A 13,103-nucleotide genomic window follows, 5' to 3' on the forward strand; every position below is an offset into this window, starting at 1 on the left:
TGATCTGTAATTATTTGTGAAATGGTCGTATTTGTATTTTGATTTAGTGAAATGGTTGTATTGAATTTTGTATTTTTTTGTGATATGTTAACAAATCTTGACAAATTGTCATTTATTTTATGTTGATGGGGCAGACATCATAAGTCTCACTTCTTTCTGTTCCTTTTCATTTCTTTCTTTTAAAAAGAATGAAACAAATAAAATCAATCAATCAATCAATCAATCAATGATTTATCCTGACTCTACAGGCTGATTTATACTTTTTGGAGACCATCACAACAGAAATGAATAAATTAAAACTATGGTTTGATAAAAACAAATGATCATTAAATCTAAGTAAAACAAAGATCATGCTGTTTGGGAGACACAGAATGGATTGTGATGTAGAACTCATAATACATGATAACAAAATAGAGAGAGTAAGTGAAGTTAAATTTCTTGGTGTGATTCTGGACAACAAAATCTGCTGGAAGCCTCATGTGAGCTACATACGAGCAAAACTGGCAAAATGCACATCAATACTGTGGAAAACTAAACATATCCTGGACATTAAGTCACTGCACACCTTATATTGCACACTTTTTTACCTTATCTGTCTAATTGTGTTGAGGTCTGGAGAAACAGCTACAGAGCCACTCTACAGCCGATATGCACGATGCAGGAAAGAGCAATAAGGATAATAAACAATGCAGGATACAGAGACCACACAAACCCACTATTCATAAAATCACACTTGTTGAAATTCATGGATTTGGTCAAATTCAAAACAGCACAAATAATGTTCAAAGCAAGAAATAATCTACTGCTGAAAAATATACAGGGGATGTTTGCAGAAAGGGAGGGTGGTTATAATCTAAGAGGAGATCTGAACTATAAAAAACCAAAAGTTCGAACTACTCTGAAAAGTATGTGCATGTCAAGCTGTGGAGTGGCTCTGTGGAACAGTCTGGACCCAGAAATACAACAAAGTAGCAACAGAAATCTGTTTAAAAAAAAGGTACAAATAAATATTTCATAAGTATATGGAAGAGGAAGCCAGTAGCTGTGGATGATGGGAAAAAAATAAATAAAAAAATGGTGTTTAGTGTTATGCATGTGGTGTAAATTGATATATGGTTGTTATGCTGTAGCTATATTGTAATGATGTTATTGTGTAGTATATATTTATGGGATGACTATGTGCCATGTGGGGGCATATAGTGTGTATTCATAAGGATATCTGCACGCTTTATGCATATTATATTAGGTCATATTATGTCATTATATTATAGGATGTTCTTTGAAGTATGACTTTAAAACTTAAGAAGGGGGAGGAATCTTTAAAAAAGTCTTTACTTCCTCCTGCTCCTTTTTCCAACTATGTTGTTTTTCTCTTCATTGTCTTTGATTTGCATGAACTTTTTTCTTTTTTTATCATTTTTTTCTTTTGTATGTACAAATTAGCTACACACGTTTATACAGGTTCGAAAAATAAATACATTCATTCATTCATTCATTCATTCATTCATCTATACTGACTGTACAGGCTGGCTGTACAGGCTGACTGTACAGGCTGGCTGTACAGGCTGGCTGTACAGGCTGACTGTACAGGCCGACTGTACAGGCCGACTGTACAGGCTGACTGTACAGGCTGACTGTACAGGCTGACTGTACAGGCTGGCTGTACAGCCTGCTGACTGTACAGGCTGACTGTACAGGCTGACTGTACAGGCTGACTGTACAGCCTGCTGACTGTACAGGCTGACTGTACAGGCCGACTGTACAGGCTGACTGTACAGCCTGCTGACTGTACAGGCTGGCTGTACAGGCCGACTGTACAGGCTGACTGTACAGCCTGCTGACTGTACAGGCTGGCTGTACAGGCCGACTGTACAGGCTGACTGTACAGCCTGCTGACTGTACAGGCTGACTGTACAGGCTGACTGTACAGGCTGACTGTACAGCCTGCTGACTGTACAGGCTGACTGTACAGGCTGGCTGTACAGCCTGCTGACTGTACAGGCTGACTGTACAGGCTGGCTGTACAGGCTGGCTGTACAGGCTGGCTGTACAGGCTGGCTGTACAGGCTGACTGTACAGGCTGACTGTACAGGCTGACTGTACAGGCTGGCTGTACAGGCTGACTGTACAGGCTGACTGTACAGCCTGCTGACTGTACAGGCTGACTGTACAGGCTGGCTGTACAGCCTGCTGACTGTACAGGCTGACTGTACAGGCTGGCTGTACAGGCTGACTGTACAGCCTGCTGACTGTACAGGCTGGCTGTACAGGCTGGCTGTACAGGCTGACTGTACAGCCTGCTGACTGTACAGGCTGACTGTACAGGCTGGCTGTACAGGCTGGCTGTACAGGCTGTACTGATTGATAATGAGTGTCCATGCTGGTCCAGGTGTGAGACGGCGACTGTTGTGCTCACCTACAACTCAGTGATGGCTGGCATCATGGTCTCTGTCAGCGTGTGCTAAGAGTGTTAGCGTTGTTGCTATAGTTAGCACTCCTCGCACTGTTCAGCATAAGCTAATGGTGTCAGTCAGATTACAAGGTCAGAGGTCACAGCAGTCAGCTGGGACTGAAACTCCAGCCAGCCCGTCCGGCTGTGAGGTTTTTTGGGAGGATCTCTAGTTTAGTGTTGGAGCTTCGGTCTGGCTGGTCCCAGCGGGCCGCTGTGTCTCGTGGTTGATCCTCGTGGTGCTTACTTGTTCTCCAGATGTTCTTCTGGGGGGGGCAGGATGGATTTCAAACTAGTTTGATCCAAAACATTTTGATGCTGAATGAAACTGAAGCTGATCATGAATATGAATAGATCCTTCCTGAAGCCATGGAAACATCTGGATGAAGGTTAATGCTCCTGGAGGTGTTCTGACTGGAAACATCTGGATGACAGTTAATGCTCCTGGAGGTGTTCTGACTGGAAACATCTGGATGACAGGTTAATGCTCCTGGAGGTGTTCTGACTGGAAACATCTGGATGACAGTTAATGCTCCTGGAGGTGTTCTGACTGGAAACATCTGGACTCAGGCTCATGTTCCTGGAGGTGTTCTGACTGGAAACATCTGGACTCAGGCTCATGTTCCTGGAGGTGTTCTGACTGGAAACATCTGGACTCAGGCTCATGTTCCTGGAGGTGTTCTGACTGAAAACATCTGGATGACGGTTAATGCTCCTTGAGGTGTTCTGACTGGAAACATCTGGACTCAGGCTCATGTTCCTGGAGGTGTTCTGACTGGAAACATCTGGACTCAGGCTCATGTTCCTGGAGGTGTTCTGACTGGAAACATCTGGACTCAGGCTCATGTTCCTGGAGGTGTTCTGACTGGAAACATCTGGACTCAGGCTCATGTTCCTGGAGGTGTTCTGACTGAAAACATCTGGATGACGGTTAATGCTCCTTGAGGTGTTCTGACTGGAAACATCTGGACTCAGGCTCATGTTCCTGGAGGTGTTCTGACTGGAAACATCTGGACTCAGGCTCATGTTCCTGGAGGTGTTCTGACTGGAAACATCTGGACTCAGGCTCATGTTCCTGGAGGTGTTCTGACTGGAAACATCTGGACTCAGGCTCATGTTCCTGTAGGTGTTCTGACTGGAAACATCTGGACTCAGGCTCATGTTCCTGGAGGTGTTCTGACTGGAAACATCTGGACTCAGGCTCATGTTCCTGGAGGTGTTCTGACTGGAAACATCTGGACTCAGGCTCATGTTCCTGGAGGTGTTCTGACTGGAAACATCTGGACTCAGGCTCATGTTCTTGTGTCCTTGTCTTTGTCTTTCACAGACTCTTCCATATCGTCCGTCTGTCTTCGGCAGGTCGTCGGGATGCAGCTTGCATGGTTACTAGGGTGGTTTGTTTGGTTGCTATGTGGGGAAGATGCCCTTGCTGCAACCTTCAAACTCGCCCTCATTGGGCCATGGTCATGTGACCCCATGTTCTCACGTGCGATGCCAACGGCGGCGGCGAACCTGGCGCTGTCCCGGCTCCGGAGCGACAGTGGTCTGAGTCGTGGGTACTGGTATGACATAAAGCTGCTGGATGAGGACTGCTCCGCCTCTAAAGGTCAGTCCGCCAATCGGGAGAGAATCCCCAGTGACAGAAGCATGAGGGCGCTATTCTTCTTCTTTGGTTCTCAGCTCTGACAGAACTGGGGGAGATGGAGGGCTACGGCCACGCCTACATCGGACCCTTTAACCCGCCCTCTGCCATGCCGCCGCCCTGTACACCCAGCACTGGGAGGCGGGGCTTGCCTCTCCCGGCTGTCTTAATGCCGATTGGTCCAACCTGCCACCAATCACGCCTCCCAGCAAAGTCCTGTTCAAAGTGCTCCGGTTCTTCCGCTGGGCTCACGTTGGCATCGTTTCAGGTAAAGCTGTCTCACGCTGTCTCAAGAAAGTAGGAAAGCACAAAACATACCAGTCAGTTCAGCAAGGAGCGACAGCAGCTCAGTTGGTAGAGCGGGTCGTCTTATAACCAGAAGGTTGGCGGTTCGATCCCCGCTCCCGCAGGCGTGAAACTATCATTGTGTCCTTGGGCAAGACACTTCACCCACCTCGCCTAAGTGTGAATGTAGTGTGAGAGTGAATGGTTGGCGGTGGGAGGGGCCGATGGCGCAGACTGGCAGCCTCGCCTCCGTCAGTCTCCCCAGGACAGCTGTGGCTGCAGCAGCAGCTTACCTCCACCCAGTGTGGAGAGAAAGGGTTGATGGGATACTGCAGTGTGAAGCTCTGTCAAGCAGGGTGAAAAGCTATACAAGTAGACCATTTACTATAAGTGCACATGTAAACAGATAAAACCGAGATCAAACGAGCCTTTCTCTGCATCTAAAAAGGATAAAGTTTTAGTATTTTAGTATTGCACATGGTGTAGTTACTGCACATTGTTTATTGTTACATGTTATTACCTCCGCCAAGGAGGTTATGGAATCACGTCGGCTTGTTGGTTGGTTTGTTAGCAACATTATGGAAAAAGTAATGGACGGATTGCAATGAAACTTAGTGGAAAGGAGGTCTTGGGATAACTTACAGTCCATTAAATTTTGGTGATGATCCGGATCACTGTCTGGATCCAGGAGTTTTTTAAAGGATTCTTTATCATTGAGAGATAGGGAGTCTTTCACATGGTTGGACAGTCCCGCCGACAGGGCTGCACGCTGCACCGCTCCGCTCCGATCACACCCCGATCACAATGTTGTTTTATTATATCTGGTGTTCTTATTGTTGTTGGTGCCTGATTTGACCTGTGGCGGAGGTCTGCAGTCTCTGAGTGCCAAATTCTAGTTGCACATGGTGTAGTTACTCCATATCCATCCATCCATCCATCCATCCATCCATCCATCCATCCATCCATCCATCTTCTACCGCTCATCCGGGGCCGGGTCTCGGGGGCAGCAGTCTCAGCAGGGATGCCCAGACTTCCTGTCCCAGACCTCCTGTCCCCAGACCTCCTGTCCCCAGACCTCCTGTCCCCAGACCTCCTGTCCCCAGACTTCCTGTCCCCAGACTTCCTGTCCCCAGACTTCCTGTCCCCAGACCTCCTGTCCCCAGACCTCCTGTCCCCAGACTTCCTGTCCCCAGACTTCCTGTCCCAGACCTCCTGTCCCCAGACCTCCTGTCCCCAGACTTCCTGTCCCCAGACCTCCTGTCCCCAGACCTCCTGTCCCCAGACTTCCTGTCCCCAGACTTCCTGTCCCCAGACCTCCTGTCCCCAGACCTCCTGTCCCCAGACTTCCTGTCCCCAGACTTCCTGTCCCCAGACCTCCTGTCCCCAGACCTCCTGTCCCCAGACCTCCTGTCCCCAGACTTCCTGTCCCCAGACTTCCTGTCCCCAGACCTCCTGTCCCCAGACCTCCTGTCCCCAGACTTCCTGTCCCCAGACTTCCTGTCCCCAGACTCTTCCTCCAGCTCCTCTGGGAGGGTCCCAAGGCGTCCCCAGGCCAGCCCAGAGACATGGTCTCTCCAGAGTGTCCTGGTCTTCGCCGGGGTCTCCTCCCAGTGGGACACTTCCCAGTGGGAACTCGTCCCCAGGGAGGCGTCCAGGAGGTTCCATCCTAAAGAGGAGCTGAGCTCCTCAGCTGCTCCTCTGGATGTGGAGGAGTAGCGGCTCTACTCCCAGCTCCTCTCTGGTGACGTAGCTCCTCCCCCTGGTGACGTAGCTCCTCCCCCTGGTGACGTAGCTCCTCCCCCTGTCTCTGAGGGAGTCCAGCCACCTTGTTCTTTGTCTTTTTCCTTTTGTTCCATGTGTCATGTGTTTTGTCTTCATACTGTTTCAACTGTTAAATTTTAATGTAAATGTTTGTTTCTGATGCATTGTCCTCCCTGACCAGCCCGTTGGGACTACAGATGGAAATTAGCCTCTTGGCTACAGTCGGGCATGTTTACTTTTATGTTCATGAACATGCACGGTCCCAAACAAATAAATAAATAAATGAAATGAAATGAAATGAAATGGATACAGAAAGGGATACGGTTCAAGTGAGGTTTATTCTTTACACCCGCCAGTGACAGCTGTCCCCCCAGGAAGCGCCATTGACTGGTTACTTCCGCCTTTATAAACCCACGCCGCCAGTTCACACACCTCCCCACGTCAGCAAGCCCCGCCCCTTCTACTGCGAGAATTCCCTGCTACACAGACACCGCGTTATTGTGCTTTTATTGAGTCTCTTATTCCCTTCTCCATCCTGTGTTGGTACGGTAATCTTGCTGTCAAGGACAAAAACTCCCCAGGTGAAGAACTGCTTCCAAAGCAGCTGGGGTGACTGTCATGGTCCCCGGGCGCTGAGGTGCCAGAGACCAACCGGTGGGGTTCCACTGTGCTGAAAGGAGCCGCTGACCGACATCTGTGTCCTGATCTTTCCTCATGGTGTTTCTCTTCAGCTCCATCTGACCTCTGGCAGGGTACCGGACAGGAAGTGGCGTCGGCCCTGCGTGCCATGGGGTTACCGGTTGGTCCTGTGGTTACTATGGAAACGAAAAACAAAGGTGGTCCTGTGAAGGCACTGCAGGAAATCAAAGAGGCCCCCGAGGTCAAAGGTCAGTTCTGTCATCATATCAACACACTGTACTGATTATTGACCAGATCAACCTGAAAACTCATCCCGGTTTGAGACGCTGACGAGACTAACCAGGAACCAGAGAGCAGTTCACCAAGGACTACGTAGACCAGGACTCCTCAGCTCAAGTCCTCCAAGTCTGGTGTTCTGTCCCTGTTTCAGCACACCTCCATCTGAGGTGGCCTGAGCTGAGACTGGGACAGATCACAATGGGGGGGGGGTCTTCGCGCTATGAATGACACCGTGTCGCGCTACACGCACGACTTTAATCGCTGGTGTGTGAATTCATTTACGCGACGCGTCACGCTGGAACACATACGCAACACAGAACATCCTGCAGGACCATCACAGCTCCTCCTCACCGTCTCCTGCTCAGTGGACAGGACTCTTCTGTCTGTCCCACAGTCCTGTGTGCACCCGGCTGTCTGTGTGTGTGTGTGTGTGTGTGTGTGTGTGTGTGTGTGTGTGTGTGTGTGTGTGTGTGTGTGTGTGCGCATGCGCGCATCCTGATCGATGGTGCGGGTTTTGTTCTTTTTTGTTTTTATGACTGTTTTTACTGTTCAGCACTTTTATGAATAAGAGTGGTACTTTTACAAATACAGATAGAGATTGAGATGCTCTGCCTGCCGCCGTCGCTGCTCTGTATCTGACATGAGGAAGTCAGCTCCTCCGGCTGCAGCGAGGCGCTGCATCGCTTCAGGCTGCTGCTGCCCTCCTGGAGGCGGTCTGAGCTCGCTGAGTTCCACCGTCTGCAGGAGCTGCCGGACGGCCGGTTCCAGCGCTGCTTCAGGCTGACGCCCGGTTTCCACCAGAAGCGGTGAACAAGTGAGATCGTGCACGCCGCACGCCGCTCGCCTTGGCTTCATGCCAACTGTTCTGGTGGGCCGGAGCCCTGCTGCCCTCCGTCAGCACGTCTGTGAAGACCTCCACGCTGACGGGCTGTCCTGGCGCCAATTCGCTTGAAAGGTTCAATTATTTCAACTCGAGCGACGAGCGATGGAGCGATGGGCGGGGCCAAGTGGCAGTGCAAGTCGACGTGCGCGCGGATTTTTGCCTGGAAACGCTCGCCGCCGGCCGCTCGCCATGTCATCGCTCGCATCCGTCGCCCGCCGCTCAAGGTTGAGCGACAGTCGCGTCATTACAGTGACTCTGTATGTGATCTCATCACCCGAAAAATTCACGTGGCGTCCGGTGGAAACACACCGTTACACTCAAACTGACTGGAGGATAAACACACGGTGAGCTCGGTGCAGCGCTCACCTGCGCTCTCTGTTCAACAGACGAGGCGCCACTCCTCTTTGTTTTCAGTGACAAACAAGAAACCACAACTAAACAACACATCCTTCAAAGATTGTCTATTGCAACACAATGACAGATATCACACTCCAACAGGGGTGTGTGCGTCCGCTCCAGGGCCCGGGGTAATGCGTGTTTGTGCGGCAGCGTGTTGGAATCCTCTCGTGGGCCGGATTGGACGGTTCGGCGGGCCACATTTGGCCCGCGGGCCGCTAATTGCCGACCCCTGCTGTACAGTTTACTCTGACCCTGTAAAGTTTACTCTGACCCTGTAAAGTTTACTCTGACCCTGTAAAGTTTACTCTGACCCTGTAAAGTTTACTCTGACCCTGTAAAGTTTAATATGGCCCTGTGACATTTATTCTGAACCTGTACAGTTTAATATCCGGCCCGCGAGAGGATTCCAACACGCGCACAAACACGCATTACCCCGGGCCCTGGAGCGGACGCACACACCCCTGTTGGAGTGCGATATCTGTCACTGTGTTGCAATAGACAATCTTTGAAGGATGTGTTGTTTAGTTGTGGTTTCTGGTTTGTCACTGAAAAACAAAGAGGAGTGGCGCCTCGTCTGTTGAACAGAGAGCGCAGGTGAGCGCTGCACCGAGCTCACCGTGTGTTTATTCTTCAGTCAGTTTGAGTGTAACGGTGTGTTTCCACCGGATGCCACGTGAATTTTTCGTGTGATGAGATCACATACAAAGTCACTGTAATGACGCGACTGTCGCTCAACCTTGAGCGGCGGGCGACGGACGCGAGCGATGACATGGCGAGCGGCCGGCGGCGAGCGTTTCCAGGCAAAAATCCGCGCGCACGTCGACTTGCACTGCCACTTGGCCCCGCCCATCGCTCCATCGCTCGTCGCTCGAGTTGAAATAATTGAACCTTTCAAGCGAATTGGCGCCAGGACAGCCCTGTCAGCGTGGAGCTCTTCACAGACGTGCTGACGGAGGGCAGCAGGGCTCCGACCACCAGAACAGTTGGCATGAAGCCAAGGCGAGCGGCGTGCGGCGTGCACGATCTCACTTGTTCACCGCTTCTGGTGGAAACCGGGCGTCAGCCTGAAGCAGCGCTGGAACCGGCCGTCCGGCAGCTCCTGCAGACGGTGGAACTCACCGAGCTCAGACCGCCTCCGGAGGGCAGCAGCAGCCTGAAGCGATGCGGCGCCTCGCTGCAGCCGGAGGAGCTGACTTCCTCATGTCAGATACAGAGCAGCGACGGCGGCAGGCGGAGCATCTCAATCTCTATCTGTATTTGTAAAAACACTTCTCTTATTCATAAAAGTGCTGAACAATAAAAGCAAAAAAGAACAAAGCCAGCTCCATCGATCAGTATGCGCGCATGCGCACACACACACACACACACACACACACACACACACACACACACACACACACACACACACACACACACAGACAGCCAGGTGCACACAGGACTGTGGGACAGACAGAAGAGTCCTGTCCACTGTGCAGGAGACGTGATGAGGCTGTGATGGTCCTGCAGGATGTTGTGTGTTGCATATGTGTTCCAGCGTGACGCGTCCCGTTAATGAATTCACACACCAGCGACAAAAGTCGTGCATCTAGTGCGGCACGGTGTCATTACTCGCGCAAATGCAGTGGCGTCAAATGTGTCCGGTGCCCCCCCCCCCCCCCCCCCCCCCCCCCCAACTCCCCGCTCTCCAGTCTGCGGATGGATGCGCACGAGCCGGAGACCCCTCGGCCCGTGATTGAAATGCCCCCAAAAAAAGTGGCCCGCCGCCAAATCTAATTGCCGACCCCTGCTGTACAGTTTACTCTGACCCTGTACAGTTTAATCTGACCCTGTACAGTTTACTCTGACCCTGTACAGTTTACTCTGACCCTGTACAGTTTACTCTGACCCTGTACAGTTTACTCTGACCCTGTAAAGTTTACTCTGACCCTGTACAGTTTACTCTGACCCTGTACAGTTTACTCTGACCCTGTACAGTTTACTCTGACCCTGTACAGTTTACTCTGACCCTGTACAGTTTACTCTGACCCTGTAAAGTTTACTCTGACCCTGTACAGTTTAATCTGACCCTGTACAGTTTACTCTGACCCTGTACAGTTTACTCTGACCCTGTACAGTTTACTCTGACCCTGTAAAGTTTACTCTGACCCTGTACAGTTTACTCTGACCCTGTACAGTTTACTCTGACCCTGTACAGTTTACTCTGACCCTGTACAGTTTACTCTGACCCTGTAAAGTTTACTCTGACCCTGTACAGTTTAATCTGACCCTGTACAGTTTACTCTGACCCTGTACAGTTTACTCTGACCCTGTACAGTTTACTCTGACCCTGTAAAGTTTACTCTGACCCTGTAAAGTTTACTCTGACCCTGTACAGTTTAAAGCAATATGTTTTTGAAAATTGGCCCATTTAGCACAACTCCTCAGTCCTCAGAGCAGCAGACTGACTGTTTTTGTGAAGGCCAGCTGTTGTTTATTCAGAGGAGAGTCAGGAAGGTTTTCAGGACGGACACAATGGAGGTGGACGGTATTTTTGTTCCCCCTTGTCAAACTCATCAAATACACAATCCAACAACCCCAAAACACTTTGGTGGACTCGTTATAATCCACACATTCACTATGCTGTGGATTATTAATGCAACATTACCAGATTGAGTTGTTTATGTGAAGATTGCTGAGACGGAACTACTTACTAAACATGGCGTCTGGGCGTAGTGATTTCTAAAGAAAAAGTAGTTCCCAGTCTTTGCTTCAGTGTCGTAACGCTACAGTATTATTTGTTGGTGTTCCACAGCGTAGTGAATGTGTGGATTATAACGAGTCCACCAAAGTGTTTTGGGGTTGTTGGATTGTGTATTTGATGAGTTTGACGAGGGGGAACAAAAATACCATCCACTTCCATTGTGTCCGTCCTGAAAACCTTCCTGACTCTCCTCTGGATAAACAACAGCTGGCCTCACAGAAACAGTCAGTCTGCTGCTCTAATGACTAAGGAATTGCACTAAATGGGCCAATTTGCCAAAATGTTGAAGTATTGCTTTAATATGACCCTCTACAGTTTACTCTGACCCTGTTCAGTTTAATCTGGTTTTGTACAGTTCAATCTGACCCTGTAAAGTTTAACATGACCCTGTACAGTTTACTCTGATCCTGTAAAGTTTACTCTGAATCTGTACAGTTTACTCTGACCGTGTAAAATTTAATATGACCATGTGAAATTTATTCTGACCCTGTACAGTTTACTCTGATCCTGTAAAGTTTACTCTGAATCTGTACAGTTTAATCTGATCCTTTAAAGTGCTCCACCTGTTCTCATGCGTATGACACCAGATTGAGATTTTTCATCCCTCCAGCTTGGCTCAGTTGAAGATAAGTTTGTAATTTGAGAACGTCCAAACAGATGTTCAGATCCACGTTTCCCAGATTTGAATCATGTACTAAATACTGAGCGGACTAAACAGGGTTTGATCAGCATAGCCAGGTTAATTTTACAGACCTGTTTAAAGTTCATAAGCAGATGGAGACGTTGTCCTGCAGCTTGTTGGTCTTTCCATGTTTAATTGATTGTTTATGAGCCCAGATCAGGAAATCTCCTCCCAATAAAACAATGGAAAATACGAATCCTCATGAGACCAAGCTTTTGATTATCTCTACTGCTGTCGCATGTGGAATGACTCTTGATTTTCTCTTTCAGTCGTCATCATGTGCATGAGCTCTGTCCTGGTTGGTGGGCGGGACCAGAGAGCCCTCCTCCTGGCTGCTCTGGACATGGGGATGGTTTCTGAAGGTTATATATTCATCCCGTACGACGCCCTGCTGTACGCCATGCCTCATCAGGTGCGCCATCACTGTGGAGGACGATCTTTTATGCCATTCCTTTCAAGGTGGATCAGTAATCGTTGGTTCCCCTTTTTTCTGTCCAATCAGGACACAGTATTCCATGAACTGACCAATAGCACACAGCTCCGTCATGCCTACAGCGCCGTGCTGACCGTCACCATGGCGTCCGACCGGAGTTTCTATGAAGTGTTTCGTCAGGCTCAGATGAGCCGAGAGATTCGATCAGCCATCTCTGCTACTGAAGTACACAAAGAAATACACACCACACAGGCAGCACCACACACACACACACACACACACACACACACACACCCACACACTCACTCAGCCTGTGCCGCGGCTCTCTGTCTGCAGGTGTCTCCTGTGTTTGGAACCATCTTCAACATGGTCTACTTTGTTGCAAAGGCGGTGGAAGAGCGTCGTCAGGCAGGGGGCGGGCACTGGGTAACCGGCAGTCAGCTCGTCCAATCAGATGGAGGATTCAACTTCCAGGGCTTCAACCAGGTCGGTTGTGCTTCACACTCATTTTCTGTGTTTTTAAACTGAACTCCTATTAAAACAAGAGACACAAGCCATCAGATCAGACCCCGCCTGAAGTGACTCTTCAGATGACTCACCTGTTACAACATCGGACACGTTAGGATTACGTCAAACATTGGGGGTTCCTCCTCCACGGCCCATACGGTTTCATTCAGCAGACATTTTGTCCCAAAGCGACGTAGAACACAAGCAGGAATTCAGACAGAAGGGAAAACCTTTAGTAAGTGCAAAAAGTGCTTCAAGTGCCATTGATCAGAGGTGCCAAACCCCCCCCCGCCCCCCCCCCCCCCCCACACACACACACACACCCTTTTTTTTTTTCTCAACTTAACCAGCACTAACTCCGTGCTGGGTTTTGGACCACCTGACTTTTTCTCCCCCTGAGGTGG

The 13,103-nt window shown here is 49.6% G+C and overlaps 1 protein-coding gene across 1 annotated transcript in view; it reads left to right on the forward strand.

Moving 5' to 3' along the window:
* Positions 1-3,817: 3,817 nt before the first annotated feature.
* LOC115385431 (retinal guanylyl cyclase 2-like) overlaps positions 3,818-13,103 on the forward strand; it is a 49,274-nt gene continuing 39,988 nt past the window's right edge. The window contains 7 exon segments of the mRNA XM_030087423.1: positions 3,818-4,055; positions 4,130-4,189; positions 4,192-4,359; positions 6,869-7,024; positions 12,029-12,171; positions 12,262-12,417; positions 12,529-12,678. Coding sequence (XP_029943283.1) covers positions 3,818-4,055; positions 4,130-4,189; positions 4,192-4,359; positions 6,869-7,024; positions 12,029-12,171; positions 12,262-12,417; positions 12,529-12,678 — 1,071 coding nt within the window.

The sequence above is a fragment of the Salarias fasciatus genome, unplaced genomic scaffold (genome assembly GCF_902148845.1).
Source record: "Salarias fasciatus unplaced genomic scaffold, fSalaFa1.1, whole genome shotgun sequence".
Taxonomy (NCBI): Eukaryota; Metazoa; Chordata; class Actinopteri; order Blenniiformes; family Blenniidae; genus Salarias; species Salarias fasciatus.